The following is a 17232-nucleotide window of genomic DNA, read 5'->3' on the forward strand; positions in this document are numbered from 1 at the left end:
TCTTGGTCCAATAAAGTACAAGTCTCTTGACTTTTAGGGTAAGTTGCAATGATTATATATTCACTCAGGACTTTTCTAAGTATTGTAAGGGAAGTGGGGAGGATGCATATCTTTTGTCGTCTATTTTAAGTTGATTGGACGGGGGCAGCTGGAGGGGGACTGGGCTTTTTTGTTTGTTTTCCAAAATTTTTACTACTACAAAAACATTCAGAGGAAGGAAGGAAGGAAGGAAGGAAGCGAGTAGTTGGGTCTTGGACCAGGAAAAGGCTGGTGAGAAAGAAATGCTGTACTAAGAAGAAGGTGAGGAACCAGTGTGGGGTCAGAGATGAAATTAGCAGAAAGTCCAAACAGCAGGATGAAAAGACGAAGGAGCAGGGTAATATTTAAAATGGTCCCCACTATCTGGCAGTAGCCATTTTAAGAATTTGACATCCAAATTTTTATTTTTAGGATGAATATAAACGAAAATTCAGCAAATGGCCAGATTCCCATACAAACAAAATCCAGATCAGAGATCTGACACATCTCTCATAATACTTACATTAGTTACTAGACATTTCGTATAAAATCATCATTGTGTTTTTTACCAGTAACAAATAACATAATATGTATTTACTGTTGTAACAACAGTATCCCATCTTCTAAATTGTTTGTTTGTTAGAAGGGGTTTGTTTTAGACCTGTTAAGGGATTTTAAAAAATTATTGGCAATGGGTATGTTTTCATTTCCTCAAATGCTGAGACTATGCAACAGGGAAAAAAATCCAAAAGAGGCATCAGTTCATCCAAAATAACATTTTCACAGTATAAATGAATATTTATAATCTGGTCCCCTTTGTCTAGGGTCCATCGGACTCACATCTCAAGTTTATTAATAGAAGCTCCACTCCACCATCATCTACTCCATTCCACTCCACCATCATCTTGTTATAATTCTCATCAGCCCTCTGATGGAGTCTGTAATTGCTTTAATTATGGCTGAAATCTACCAGCAGGAGCTTACAAGAGGCTGTCAGAACCTGTATTAAAATTCAGACCATCTCAGTTCTATTGCTGGAAGAAGTGATGGTGAGCCAGGGACTAGGAAGGGATGGGAGAGAGAGACTGAAACAGTATAACTATCGTTCTACAGTAAGAAAAGCAAACCAATTAAAAGGCCTGCCATCCTGTAATTACCAGGGAGTCCTGTATTATAGAGGAAGCTACAGCTTTGTTACACAACAAACAGACTGCTTGTAGTTTAACATGAATAATGAGTCAGATGCATGAGCAAGACTCTATTAAACTGTTGTCACAAGCAGCCGTGTCCCGCATTGATTAATGATTCCATGTGTCATCAAGGAAAGGTTCTTCATTTTTAAGCATGTGGATCATCGTCATCAGTGATGCCAATGCAACCAGCTGCCTGTTTTCAACTTACACCCTGAATGTGGCAATTAAATCACTACAAGAGAACACAAAACACTGATTATTTTTTTCTATCTGGAGGGCTGAGGGCTGTTAAAGACCAAAGGATTCGGGTTGCATGATTCACCTGCAGAGGCAAATGTATCTGCTTTGTGACCATCCTAGATGCCAGTGCAACTCCTAGATATGATATGATGAATCCAATAATTGAACGCCTCACTGGAAATTTTAAGTCAATTACAGAATCTTTAAAAATGAGTAAAATCCAATATGGGAGACACTGTTTTTGTTTTTGTTTTTTTTTAAAGACAACTGTTTTCAATTAATATGCCCAGTACAAGCATACTGTCCTGACTTATGACTACTGTCCAAGCCTATACATGGATTATACACAGGGATCAGTTATTCTAGGGTTAATGTAAATAGCATACAAAGTTCATAATTAAGGACACACTTGTATATTACATGTACAAGCTATGCATAATGAATACTTGATCCTTGCACTTTTTCTAGTATCAGGTCTATTACAGACATTATCTGGCGAAAGAAAGCAATAACTCAATCAGGCACTACTGACTTACAGGCTTCACGCAGTTTTTCCTTGTCATAATGCAGCCCCTCGTAATCTTGTAAACTAATCCTATTCACTCGGATCCGCAGGCGGTCTGGGATGGAGTGGGGACTGCAATGGAAAAAAAAGATCAGTTAGAAAAGGCTAAAATCTTAGAGTGAAAAGGGGGTAGAGTATGGGGAGATTTTAGATGAATGACAAGAGGGAGAGAGCAGAAACCTCACCAAAATCAACACCCCGTGGGCACATAGTTTTCCATCAACAGAGTTGAGTTTTTAACAGATTATGATGACTGCCCACTAAGACTGAAGTGACCGATGTGTCTTTAAGGACCAAATGGGTCAAGAAGATTCCTTACTTGCTGGGCAGTCTGGAATCACATTTTTTTCTGATCTTGATAGTTTTCAGTTTGATGCCCCTGCTAAATTTCCAGGAGACAATTGGTGACTGTGTACCTGACTGCAATTCCACTGAGGGCAATGTGACTGAAAAGGTGTAACTGAAGGCAGAATGCCATCCTCCAAATCCTTGTGATGGCTCAGGGTATTTAGGCCCAATTCTCAGGACTGGTCGTTAAGCACATAGGGCAGCTCAGGGAAGTAGGTTCACAAATGTGCCTAAGAGACAGATTTTCAAAGGTACTTAGGTGCCTATAGATGCAGGTAGGTGCCCAGTGGGATTTTCAAACATGACTATGCAGGTTAGGTGCCTAATTCCTATTTGATTTCAATGGGATTTAGGTGTCTAACTTCCTTAGGCATTTTTGAAAATCCTACTAGGCACCTATCTGCATATTTAGGCACCTAAATACCTTTGGAAAATCTGGCCTTAAGATCCTTATTGTGGAGCCATGCTTACCTCCATCTGACCCTCACCTGATGTTTTATTCTACTATTCAAAGGGGCTACTAATTAAGATCTAAAGGAACCTGGCCACATTTGCATTTTCCAGCTGTAAATTTGGGCTATTTGTCCTTCCATCAGAAAGAGTTCAGCAGGACAAAAGAGTAGTTCTTGGGGCTACCTGGAGCAGAAGGTTTGAGCACAACTGTCTCTCTCCAGGAAATCTGGCTGGTGATCTTAACCCCATACCCAGTGGACACCTGGCCTACAATATGGTCAGGAAAGACTTAAGATTAGAATAGCAGGGTGGTGCCGTAAATTAGATGTAAGATGCTACAACAGAAACTTTTTGGAGGTTAGCAGGTTTGGAATAGTAGGATTGACATAATCGACAAAAATCTGTCGAGGAAGCCCTCCTCGCAGTACATGTATGCCATACACAGCCATGAAATAAATATGTGTATTACAGTCATGCTTTACACACAACAATGAATTAAATTTCACAGCACCCCATGTGATGAGTGTGATATCCATCTTATTGACAGGGAAACTGAGTCGTGCAGAATGTAAATGACTTCCCTAAGGTCACATAATGGCTGACAAAGTTATGAATCAATTCCCTGTCCTGTGTGTTACCAAAAGACCATCCATCCTACTTACATTTCACTCAATAATATGTCAGTAATATCAGTCTGGCAATGTTGCTAGCACCTTGTCATAAATATAAAGGGAAGGGTAACCACCTTTCTGTATACAGTGCTATAAAATCCCTCCTGGCCAGATGCAAAACCCTTTCATCTGTAAAAGGTTAAGAAGCTAAGGTAACCTCGTTGGCACCTGACCCAAAATGACCAATGAGGGGACAAGATACTTTCAAAGCTGGAGGGGTGGGGAACAAAGGGTTCGTCTGTCTGTGTGATGCTTTTGCTGGGAACAGATCAGAAATGCAAGCCTTCCAACTCCTGTTAAATTAATAAGTAATCTAGCTAGAAAATGCATTAGATTTCTTTCATTTAATGGCTGGTAAAATAAGCTGTGCTGAAGGGAATGTATATTCCTGTTTTTGTGTCTTTTTGTAACTTAAGGTTTTGCCTAGAGGGATTCTCTATGTTTTGAATCTGATTACCTTGTAAGGTATTTACCATCCTGATTTTACAGAGGTGATTCTTTTATCTTTTCTTTAATTAAAATTCTTCTTTTAAGAACCTGATTGATTTTTTATTGCTCTTAAGATCCAAGGGTTTGAGTCTGTGTTCACCTGTACCAATTGGTGAGGATTTTTATCAAGCTTTCCCCAGGAAAGGGGGTGTAGGGCTTGGGGGGATATTTTGGGGGAAGACGTATCCATGTGGGCTCTTTCCCTGTTCTTTGTTTAAAACACTTGGTGGTGGCAGCATAGGGTTCAAGGACAAGGCAAAGTTTGTACCTTGAGGAAGTTTTTAACCTAAGCTGGTAAGAATAAGTTTAGGGGGTCTTTCATGCGGGTCCCCACATCTGTACCTTAGAGTTCAGAGTGGGAAAGGAACCTTGACACACCTAATATACTCATGGTATTCCAAAAATTAAAATATTATGCATAGATATATTTGTATGAAGGGACATGGTTCTATCCACTTTATTAAGTTTTCTTCTTGGTCCTTCTCCTTTCCACTGTATCTGATCTACAGGAATTGTTTTGCCTGTTGGAAAACCAATCTCAATACTAGCTGTGTTTCAGAAAGGTAAACTTTTTACAAGTGTGCCATTATTCCTTTGTCTGCAAATACAGCTGACTTAACAAAACATGTTGTCTCTGACCTGTCTTGGTAAATCCTCCGAGATGGCAATTAGCAAGTATTTCAGAGTGAGCTTATCGTATACTTTTGGTCTGTTGGAAAAAAACAGTTGTGCCACCTCTGGGTAGATGAAAAGAAAGAAATTGAAAATGAAGTCCCAGTTAAAGAAGCCCTTAGGCACAGTTGTCTTTGCCTGAAAAGTGACAAAGAATAATGAATTCAGGGCTCTTCTGTAACTGGAGAATAAGACAACACACTGGAAAGAGCTTTATCAAAGAACCTCCTGTTCTATACAGGAGTTCCTGTAGCAATGATACAAATGACCTGTACATAAAGTACAACTTCTAAGGAATCATAAATGTTATCAGCAGCAGGAGTGATGCTTTTTGCAGTATACAAGCTACCAACATTTCTCCTGTGCTGATTGACAGGAGCTGTGGTGTCCAGGTGCCCAGAGATGTCAGGAACCTGTCCATGTGCAAGCTAAACTTGTCACGGTTTATTTGACAGACAGCTGGGCTACTAACTTCCAGCACAGCTTCAGGGGACATCCTTCTAACTTAACTGGCATTATGATATTCCGTATAACCAGCTCTCTCCATCTGCAGTTTTTACAGGTAGGCAGACCAACACGGAGGCAGATATATAGATGGGGGGGGGGGCAGTGAGCACATAGATGAAACAATATCTATATAATTAGATTTAGTCACTTTTTGTCAAAGACATTTAGTGTCAGACAGCTGGCTGGCTGAGAAATGAATAGGATAGTCTGAGGAGTTATGTTTCCTTGCAAGTCATATAAAATACAGGTTCCTAAAATGAAAAATTGCTAGGGATTTTATTTTTAGCAAGAAAAAAGATAAGAAATTTTTTTAAGTCTGGGAATATAAGAATTTAATTGCATGGTCTTTGTCTGAGGGAAGGAAAACATATTTCAGTGAATTTATTCAAGTTTGTTAAAAGTGACAGATTGATAGCCCTGGAAACTGAAGTCTTTTGTCCACAGGTACAACATGTGAAGGGGAAGTGCTGGCTTCCCCACTATGTACTGTGTTTTAAAATTAACCTAAGCCCCAGCTCTGTGATTATAAAGATAATTCACTCTCCCAGCACATGGGTGCTCAGCCTGGGGACCCTGAACAGGCCTGGAGGCAGGGGTCGCAATTTCCTTCACTTTCTTTATGGTTAGACTGCGGGGAGGGGCATTGGGGTTTAAAAAAAGCTTGTATCTCTATTGCAACACAGGGTCACACTAACAAAAAGGTTGAGAGGCACTGTTCTCTCTCATTCATTCTTCTTTATGAAACTGCCAGTAAGGGTTCCAGTTATGAAGGAGGTTTGTGTGATATGGACACCTGTTCACTAGGCACTCAACTGAAATGACTGACTCATCCCATCACACAGAGCTGTCTGGTAGCAAAATCCAAAACCAAACTGGTGACCTTCAGTCTACAGAAGTAATTATATAGTCCCCATGACCATCATTTCTGAGCTCCACACAAACATGAATGTATCCTCAAAACACCCCTGAGAGGTAACTAAGTATCATTATCCTCATTCTGCAGAGGGGGAACTCAGACACAGAACCATTAAGTGACTTTCCCAGAGTCACACAGAAAATCTCTGGTAGAGTCAGGAACTGAACTCCACTCTCCAGAGTCCCAGTCCAATATCTTACCAACAAGACCACCTACCAGTCCGCTAAATTATTTAGTATGGCTGGTTGAATTATTTTTGTTGAAACTGGTTTTCAATGGAAAACTGGAGTTTTGATTAAATAAAATTTTTCACAAGAATTATCTTCCTTCTGTGGAAAATTTTCAATTTTTTTTATTGAAAGCTGAATGACTGAAAAACAAAATATTTTTTCCTTTTGAATTTCCACTGAAAAATCAAAAATTTCCATGGAAAATTTAAAAGAAAATTATTTTTGTTTGTTCTCATCTAAATATTCCAGAGGTGAGGGGAGGGAAATCAGCCAGCTCTACTCTTTAGTTCCTCAGGACAGACACAGAAAACTCTGTGGAACTATCCCCCAAACACAGAGCTTTGCTCCTGATAATCCATTTTGCAGGTAAGAATATTGAGATGGTGAAGCCACTTATGGTAAAAGCATCTTTGGCAATCCTCAGATTTTCCTGAGTCCAGCCAGCCTGGTGTAGTCCAGAAACTGCATTGATTTTGTTGGTTAATGATTTCCTTGGGGTAATGCAGTGTTTTCCAAACTCGGGACGCTGCTTGTTCAGGGAAAGCCTCTGGCGGGCCAGGCCAGTTTGTTTACCTGCCGTGTCCACAGGTTCGGCCGATCGCGGCTTCCACTGGCCGCAGTTCGCTGCTCCGGACCAATGAGGGCTGCGGGAAGCGGCGGCCAGTACCACTTCGTGCAGCCCCCGTTGGGCTGCAGTGGTGAACCGTGGCCAGTGGGAGCCACGATCTGCGGAACTTGAGGACGCAGAAGGTAAACAAACCGGCCCGACCCGCCAGGGGCTTTCCCTGAACAAGCGGCTTCCTAAGTTTGGGAAACACTGGGGTAATGGATGAAAATCTAGTATCCTTGGCAATTCTTTTGATGCATCATTTGCCTTTGACTCTTTGACCATAAGATTTTGGTAACATGCCCATCAATTCTAGGAAGGGTAGACAAGACAACTCAAGGGGCTCCTCTCTGTACTTTTTCAGAAATCCTACCGGGAACAGTTGGGTGGTGGCTCATTTACCCAGAGGCATTTTCTCATGGGGTACAGAATCATAGAATATCAGGGTTGGAAGGGACCTCAGGAGGTCATTTGTCCAACCCCCTGCTTAAAGCAGGACCAATCCCCAATTTTTGCCCCAGATCCCTAAATGGCCCCCTCAAGGATTGAACTCACAACCCTGGATTTAGCAGGCCAATGCTCAAACCACTGAGCTATCCCTCCCCCCTTTAATGGTACAACTAACAACCTTTCTATGCACGAAATCCAGCGAAGGAAAGGCACAGAGACAAAACTACCCTCTCACACCTACATTTGGTCCTACCATGTCAAAGCTAGCGTACATTAGTAGTGCAGCTTTGGGACAGGCCACACTGGTCCTGCGTGTCCCATACTTGTTCTGTAAATTAGAAAGGGGAAGAGGAGAAGCAGGGACCCCAAAGTGCAAGAAGTCCAATCTATGTTTCCACGTTCAGACCCAGAACTGGAAGAGTGAAGTGAGATTTATAGTCAGTGGCAAGCTAAAATAATATTTGGAGCTCAGGAAGGCATGAAAAAAACAAGCCATACAACATCCTCTGCAGTAAGAAACCCCGTTTCACAAGAAAATGTTTAAGAGGGTGCTTTCCAAATACTATAAAAAATATTGCTTTAATTCTATGGTGCATCTTTGAATTTGTTTTTATTAAAAAAAACCAAGCACATAACCTTTAAATATACTATTTGACTTCAGTAGACATAATTCCTTTCCAGTTCAGTCACTAGAGTAAGTAAGCTGTTATAAATCAACACAGCTGGTTTTTTCCCCCAAAAAAGCCAAGTGCAGCACTAAGATGCACATTTCAAAAATAAGTTACAGCTGCTAAAATATGCAGCATGCAAGGAAGAGGACATGCCATTTTAACCATGTTCAAGATGAATGATAATACTAAGCCACAAGATGTTACCTTCTTGGAAAAAAGAGCTCTCTGGTAGCACTAGGCTAATATTGGAAGTTGCAGTGCTAAAAGGTACTTTCTAAGGAGCAAGATTTTTATGCATTTAATAAAATCTAGTCATATGTAAAAACAACAGGAGTACTTGTGGTGCCATGTACTAACATGGCTGCTACTCTGAAACTAGTCATATGTAGCACATCCAGAGTTTGACAAGTTATTCACAGTGAACTAGATCTTGAATGAATTTACCCTACTGTCAGTTCATGAATTTCCTGAAAACACACTTCAATTTCTAACAATGTGTTCATTTAAAATTTATGTGATGAATTGCTTTCTATTCATGACAGCCACTGCTTTCAGTATTCATTATTTGTAATTCACGCACATGCAGTGAGATATCCCTGCTATGGATTTCACCTACTCCCACATCATGCACCAGCACCGCCCTCTCCAGGAACCAAGGAGTCAATATCCACTAGGTGTACAGCAGGAATCAGGTCTTTATCATGCTAGAGAAAGACTCAGTTCATTTGATGCAATTATTTTAATTCCCACCACCTCCCTAAGGGAAATTGCTCACTGGAGAAGTGACACACTTTTATCTAATGATAACCAGTCTTTAACCTAAACTACAGCAGTCCTGGAATTCTGTACCTGTGAACTAACAAGCCTGCTAAAGAGCCTAGATTTATAAACTTGAGGGATTGCATACAGACAGACAGACAGCAGTAAAACAGCTATGCTCCAAGCAGGCAATTGGCATCATCCCACCAACTGCTGGATGATTAACTGCTGGCAGTACTGGGGTTACAGCTTCATCAAAAGATGAGTGTGTCCTACAGTGAGATACACTAGGTTCTGATGGTGGCCACCAGAATATGTATGCATGTATGTTTTATATACATGTGTTCAGACATGGACCTGGGGAAGAAAGTAATACATCAGTAATGCTTTCTGTCCCTTGTCTTTGTCTGAATTCATGTAGACAGCACACACATACAAATTCTGGCAGTCACCATCAAAAACACTGTGTATTTCCATCCAGCAGTAAGGCACACTCATCTTGTGATGAAGCTCTGACCCCAATACTGCCCTGTTAATCATCCAGATGTTGGTGGGATGATTCCAAATGCCCTTCTTGGAGCACAGCTGTTGTACCTCAGCTGTGTGTTTCAGCCTCCAGTCAACCAGGAAAGAAAGAATAGGAGAGGTCAGGCTGGCTCCTGATCTTGGAGCTCCAGCGTGGTAATCAAAACACACTTGTGCTAGGACACGAGGTTGATTCAACTGGGGGAAAACAACTTGTGATATACACACCCTAATTCCCATTCCAATTATTTATAAATCCAATGAACCGTTTCTCATTGTTCATGTCTGCATAAAGATAGAGGAAGGGGTCAAAAAACAACCCTGCAGAATCCAGTGAGGTATTTTTCACAGAACTTTCCAAATACAGCCCACCTCAGACTATGCAAATGCTGTTAATAACACTGTTAATGGGATTCACCAAAAAGCATCCTCAGCTCTTCCCTCCCTTTCCCTCCTGCCCCCCACGCCCCCAAAACCTCTAAACTTTAGAAAACACAAAACTCCTCTGGGACATGTTTGCAGAGGCAGATTAATGAATTACCTATCTCCCGAAGAAGAAATAAACATGGAAAACTAATTAAATGTCCTTGTGTTTAGAACAATCAGGAGCAGGATAACAGCAATCAAAGGAGAAAAATAAATTAACCTCACTGCTAAGATCTCATTGGCAGAGCTTGGAAATAATGTATTAAAATTAGGTTGCTTCTGACAGCTTATCTATTTAAAACATAGGAACTACCTAATGGAAAAGAACCATCTAGATGGTGTCCTGTCTCTCACAATAGACAATGCCAGCTGCTTCAGATGAAGTTTAAAAAAAAAATCCAAAATCCTTACTAAGCTATTTGCCTAAACAATATCCTGAAGAGGTGAGTTCCACTGAACAAACAAGTTTAAATATCTTAGCCAGGATCCGGCCAAGCTTGCTTCATTCAGGATTGGGGGTTTTATGCCTCCTAACCGTTCTCCCATTCTGGAGCTCGCCCAATGCCGCAACACAATATAAAGTAACCTCAGGGCTGCTGTAAGTTGCACCAGGGCTGACTGAGGTCCCAAGGGGTTATTTTGGAAGCTAGGTATCAACAGAGTGGAAGAGTTATCTGGCCAGTCCCCAGCCATGCCTTCTAAACTCTGTCCCAGCACTAGATTTACAGCCCTTTGCCGCGCAACAGTGTCACAAAGAAGCCACAGCATGGCTGAAAATCTCATGCTTTGTCTTTTAAATCCATTTGAGCGTTAGAAAGATTCAAGCCTGATCATGACCATCTCACTGCTAACCCAGGAATCTACTACAAAAAGTAATACTAGAGATCACCATTCTCTTTATAAAAATAAAAAAAAAGTTAGCAATGATCAACATTCATTCAACTGTACTTACATCTAATTGATTTCAATAAGTATACTGGGCCAAGTCCTCTGTAGACTAAATTATCTTCTTCCAATCCTACTGCTAGTTCATGACATTGCTATGTACTGGACATTATTCTTATCAAAAAGGATCATTTCAAATAGCTAATTCATAGTGTCAGCTGTTAAAGGCCAATCTTGCTAGGGAGTCTGACCCATTCAAATCAAGAGTTAGTTGGACTAAATGGTTTATTATCTGTCAGACATGTCATTTGCACAATATATTAATTTCTTTCCTTAGGCCCCAATTCAGCAAAGCAAATAAGTATGTACTTAACTGTAAGCACTTTTGTTCTTATGTCCTATCAACGTCAGTCGGACTTAAGCTTCTTCCTTACACTATCTACAGTGTGCCAATGGAACCCAACAGTACTACCTTACAAAAGTAGCATTACCCAGGTACAAACCTCACTGCATGCCTTAAGTCAGAGGTTCTCAAACCAGTGGTCCGTGAGCTCCATACACGTGGTCCGTGGATAGATCCCTCTAAGGTGCGCGCCTGGGCAGCTGCACATGAGAGAATGAAGGGCCACCCACCTAATTAGTGGAACCACACAGGCATGGCTCCACTAATTAGGTGCCTGGACCCTGGAGAAGAAGCACATTAAGGTGAGGTGGTGGCCTAGAGGGAAATAGGCAGTAAGTGGGAGGGGGCAGTGGGGTGACAAGAGGGGGTGGGGGAATTTGGAACGTGCAGGGCTGCGGCGGCCAGAGAAAGAGGTGACTTTCCCCAGCTCCAGGGCTGCGGCTGCCGGGGAGAGACAGCCCTCCTTTCCAGCCCCAGCTCGGGGACTGCTGCTGTGGAGGAGACCGGGAGAAATCCCCGTCCTTCCCAGCCCCAGCTCAGGGGCTGCCACAGCGGGGGAGAAAGGGCACATCGATCACATTAGAAAGGTAAGACTACTGATATTAAAATATGAGTTGTGTGCTTTTATTTGTAGAACAAAAAAAATTATTATTAAGGTTTTTTTTATATAGTGCTTTTATCCAAAGTGCTTTACAATAGTTAGCTAACGGTACAACCAACATTTGGAAAGATCATTAAGTGGTCCGCCGAGACCTCAGCAATTTTCAAGTGGTCCACAAAAAAAAAAGTTTGAGAACCACTGCCTTAAGTGATTTCGGATGGTCTAGGAAGGATTCAGAAAACTCACTTTTAACACTAGCCCAGTGTGAAGCACGGAGATTCTTTTCCCAAAGGATCAGGCAGGCACAGAGAATACTGAAGGGGTTCATTTCAAAGTACCGGGAAGACTGATAAACAGCTTCAAAAGTGTGGGGTTACAGTGACCAATTATATACCTTTCTCTTATCACTTCATTTGCATTTATCTTGTTCTTACAGAGACAAACATTGTTTCAGAGACAGAGAACGCATTGAACATGACAGTGACAGGAACAGAACATACGCATCAAAACTATTTTGATTACATCCATTATCTATAACTGCCCTTTCGGCGAAGGGGTGGGGTGGGGGTGAGTATTTACAAATATCCAGAGGGCTGTGAAGGGAGGGTTTGTTCTGTTCTAAGAGCCAAGTTACTGGGCGGACATTTGACCAATAAGTTTATCAAATGTTTACAGCTACCGGTGTCTTTGAGCCTCTGGTGTTTCTGTTTCTGACTCAGCTGCTAACTAAATTTTAAAGTCTTGCCTAACACCAGCTAATGATCAACTGATTGAAAACAGAAAAAAGGACAAAGAAAAATGAGCATCTCAAATGCTTATAATTCATTCGGGGGGGTGGGGGACCTCTTTGATCCTTAATTCCACTGTTAGACAATGACCCATTTTCTCTAAATCACCCTCTGCTGTCTTGTTTTACTTTGGTCCTCCTTATGCTTTTTCTTTTATGGTTAGGGTGTTTATTTGGCCGTTTCGAAGAGTTTGTAGCGCATGTGCACACCATACAAACAGATTTCTTTATTTCTAAAATCAGAAATTGATTCCTTTCAGTACTTTTGTTGCCCACACAGACAAAAGATGTGAACATTGCTGTAAATATCACACCTACCCCGCTAGCCAAGAATACTCATTATATTAGACAATAACAACTAGACAATAACAACATTTTTCTGTATGCAGATCTTAGTAGTAAATAATCACAGCATATCCACAGTGCTCCTTTTATGTATGAAAAGTTTGTAGAAGTTGGATCCTTTAGCAATGCTTACATCTCTAAACGCAGGCCCAAGTAAGTCAATTACTTCTTGTTTTTCAAGTAGCCAATGCTAATTTTTCAGATAAATCCAAACAGTTATACTGCTTTGCATCAACTGCACGGCTCAAATATGATATTCATATGCATCATCCCAACTGAGCATATACTCAAAGATCTAAACATACTTCCCACTTTAAAAAACATTCCACTAAAAGTGTGAGTACTCGACTCTACCCATAAGTCCTCAGTAAAAAATAAAGGCATATTATACCCAATCCGAGTTGCAAAACTCTCTACTATTCATAATTCAAAGACAATATCCCCCAACAGTAGCCTTTTATGATTTTCTGGCCCAAAAAACTCTGCCAAAGATTTGATAATTTGAGAGTTGCTTGGAATAGAGATTTGGATACACATCTCTGACCCAATGGAATACAATTGTATCTAATGTTAAAAAAGCAATTACAGACCTGAAGCTATGGCTCATTCACCAAAATACATGTTTTCAGATACACTGGTCTCCACACCGACTAATGGTAATGAGCCTCATAAATGCTGACCACTGTTGGAAATGTAACTCCCTTGGTATTCATTAGCTTGTATGTTTTGGGAGTGCCCCTGTATCAAGAATTTCTGGTATGAGGTGGGTCAAAGGAACAATTTGATATTGGATGCTAAATTGGAGCCCTCCCCCTTAAATTACATTCTTGGATATATTCTGGAAAGCTGGAGATTACCTGGTAACAAAGCAGCATGGTTCAAGTTTTGGTGATTAAAAAATTAATCCTGCAAAAATGGAAATGTCAATCCTGACCAAATATTGATGCCTAATTCAGTGATACGGCTGACCTTGCAACTAACGAATGACTGGCACGCCGCAGAAAGGGAATGCCTGAAACATTCAAAGCCATTTGGGCTGACTTTTTAGAAGTCTATGATTACCATAGACTCGGAAGATAGATATGTTGCTTCCATTCCCCTCCTTTTATCCAAACCCTCTTCATTTACTTTGGGTATTATGATGAATCTAGTATTTTTGTATATTTGTTGTATTTGGAAAAATTAATTTAAAATATATAATTAATTGGGGGAGAGGGGATGTGTGTGTTTCTTTCTTTCACATTCTTTGCTGCCCAAAATTCAAGACTTATCCAGTCCACAGACACTGCTCCAGAAAACCTGAAGGTTATCTAGGGTGCAGGCTCTATCCCTGAAATGCCACAGAATCCCTCTTGCTGTACTCTGCTAACTGGAACACACATACTTTCCTCATTACCCAACAGACAAGGAACATTTGAATCTCAAAGCAATCACAGCCCAAATCAAATTTCCCTAACACCTCTTGAGTTCTTACTTCAATTAATCAGACACATTAATTGGCAGTCATAGTGCAGCTGCATGTTTAATCTATTTTTACAGATTTCAAGATACAGTGTATCTTTGACTTACAAATTAGCTTGGGTCCCATATGTCTCAGAAACTGCTGTGATCTTTCTGCCTTATCCTGACAGTTGAGACCAGCTGGGATACTCAGCCTAACAGTACCCAGATTTGGAGGTCATTCTCCTTGTATGGCCCTTGACTCTGAAACACACTCCCCTGCTCCTTGGTCCCCAAGTTTGTTAACATTCAGGGCATGCAGGAAGGCTTTAACCGGGCTTTTTCTAGGTGCTTGCTTTGAGGGGTGTACCTGGTTTTATTAAATGGGGGAGTTATTTTCTTTGTGTTAATATTTCTTCATAGAGCTGAGTGAATATGTTATAGCAATAATGCATGATGAATGAGGATATTTTCTCGTCTGTCAAATATCAATGAGCTGCTTATAATTTTTTGAAATGTATTTGTTCTTTTTTTTTAATTATTCACTGAATGCACTGAGCAAGTAAGTCTTGGTTTGACAACAGTTCACTGCAAGTACCCAATATTCACAAATAGAACTGGGTTGGTTAGTTTTCACTGGGCAAACAGGCCACACACAGCATTGTTGCTGTTCCACGATTGTCTGAGCATAACTTTTAGAATAAAGATTCCGCTGTGAATATTCACAGTCACAGTCTGAAATTCACTATTCTCTAATATAGTCTTCAAATTCATTTTTTCCACAGACCTGCTTGTCATTCAAAGTTGTCCAGCACAACATTCACAAAACATGACGACAAAAGTGGTGCAAACACAAAACCAACTGCATGACTGAATAGTAACAAAACATTTTTGAAGCCAAGCTGTACAGATAGGGTTGACATAGTACATGGTGGTTGTTTTTATTGTAAATGTGCCCAGGGTTGACAATAAAGCACAGCCTTATTAAGGGAATGAGTAAATAAAGCAATAACCATTGTCTGTGCCTGCCTTTTTTAAAAATCACCAGTTCTCCACATTTTTATAGAGATGTTAGATTCTTAAATGATTGAGCTACAGGATAGCCAGTGTACCACACTGGAGTTATTGACAGTCAAAATACTGCCAGGAAGGGTCTGTTTTATTTTCTAATGCAGCTGCAAACAGAACAGTAACTTTCCCCTTCAGACACAGGTGCTGGAACTAGGGGTGCTACCACAGGTCATTGCTTGAAGTGATTTCCGTCATATACTTAGTTTACAGTTTGGTTCAATGGTTCTCAGCACGCCCACTATACAAACTGGTCCAACACCACTGCAGGAATAAGTTTCTGGTTTTTACCAGTTAGAAGAAGAAATGCTTATGCTTGGAGGGTGGGGTGGGGTTGGGCTATTTTTGATTAAAACTGAAAAGCAAAAATCCCAGTTCTGAATCTTGTACGTTCATGAAAGAGAGACGCTATTCACTTCATCTCCAGTATTCCCAGGGATGTTGTGTGACCATCAGAAAAGGAACTTGTACCTTTTCAAGACAAATGCATTTTCCAGAAGTGCAAGCACAGATGCAGCAGCATAGTTCTAGCTCCTCAATAATTGGTTGGAAGCTGTGCTAGGAACAAACTAGTGAACAATGCCATGGAATAAACAGAAGCATCAGCATCTGCTTAAGCCAAGCAAATGCTCTGGGTATGCATTTGAATATTTAACAATGGCTATGTTTGGGACATGTGCTTCTGGAGGAACCCCAGACGGTCTTGTTCATTTCTCCTTGACTGGAGGGAAAATAGTCGTGTCTCCTTCCAGCACCTGTCAATGCTTCTCTAAGCATTAGTTGGGGGAGGAAGAAGGCACTTGAGAGGTGCTTCCTGCCTCTTCCAGGTGGGGAACTGAGACAAATGTGGTGCCTTCAAAGCACTCCTGGCTTCTGAAAACCTGCAGGCCAGAATCAACCCCAGCAGCCAAAGAATGCAGCTGCACTTAGGACCTGACATTCAGTAGGGTGACCAGATGTCCCAATTTTATAGGGACAGTCCAAATATTTGGGGCTTTTTCTTATGTAGGCACCTATTACCCGCCACCCCCGTCCTGATTTTTCACACTTGCTATCTGGTTACCCAACACCCCACTCACGCAACAACAAAAAAAGATCAAACAGAAAGAAACAACTCCTATTCCAGGCATTTATCACTGCATTGCTCAATCTGCTCCTTTGGGAGAGAGACTGTCTTGATCGCATTGTTGCCGGGACGGTGGGTACAGTAGAAGTGTGCAACAGACAAAAGTTAAGGGAAGCAGACAGAACACACATGAAAGGGAGGAAGGAAATGAAAAGAAAAAGCAGAGTACTCACAGAGTGAAGGAGTCAGGGGGAGCCGAGACTCTTCTCAGGTCTGCAGAGCGCCCTTTTTGGAGACTATAGGCAGCAGGAAATGAGCAGCCAAGACAGAGTCAGCACAACAGCATGGACAGACAATGAAGAAGCCAGGCAAGAGAGAGAGAGACATACAACATTTAAACAGAAACAAAAGGAATGCATCACAAAACATTTGAATGAAGACATATGCAAAGTTCCAAGATTGCTCTAGAGAGGCAGCAGCAACCCCACCCCCCCCCAAAAAAAGGCAAACAGAACAAATGACAATGTTCACTGCGAAGTGACACAAAGGTTTTTTCTGAAGGCTGTGGACAGGCTAATGGCAAACAATGTGCACAGTTACACTAATTGTGGTTTCTGGGCCAGGGTCCCACAGGCACTGAAAGATCTTAAGCCTGTAGAGTTTGAAAAGCCTGTGATGCACCTTGCAAGTCCAGAAGAGCCAAAGCTTGACATGATGGATTTGCCTCCGCAAATCTGCCAATTTTTGTTAATGTTTACAAAAATAGTCTTAATTGGAATTCCTCTATCCATAATGTCAAAATGCTGTCCCTATTCTTCCTTAACATATCTTCGGGAACCATGCACATTACACAGTAACTCCCAAAGTCGGTTTCTTTAGTTTCTATACTCAAAGGGG

General features: G+C 41.1%; 1 protein-coding gene across 1 annotated transcript in view; it reads right to left on the reverse strand.

The window, feature by feature from the left end:
- The window catches only part of DGKI (diacylglycerol kinase iota), a 146007-nt gene that overhangs the window by 78058 nt on the left and 50717 nt on the right, over nt 1–17232 (reverse strand). The window contains exon 14 of the mRNA XM_077807526.1: nt 1988–2088. Within this exon, the coding sequence (XP_077663652.1) occupies nt 1988–2088 (101 nt within the window). The remainder of the gene's footprint in view (nt 1–1987; nt 2089–17232) is intronic.

This window comes from Eretmochelys imbricata, chromosome 1, assembly GCF_965152235.1.
Source record: "Eretmochelys imbricata isolate rEreImb1 chromosome 1, rEreImb1.hap1, whole genome shotgun sequence".
Classification (NCBI taxonomy): domain Eukaryota; kingdom Metazoa; phylum Chordata; order Testudines; family Cheloniidae; genus Eretmochelys; species Eretmochelys imbricata.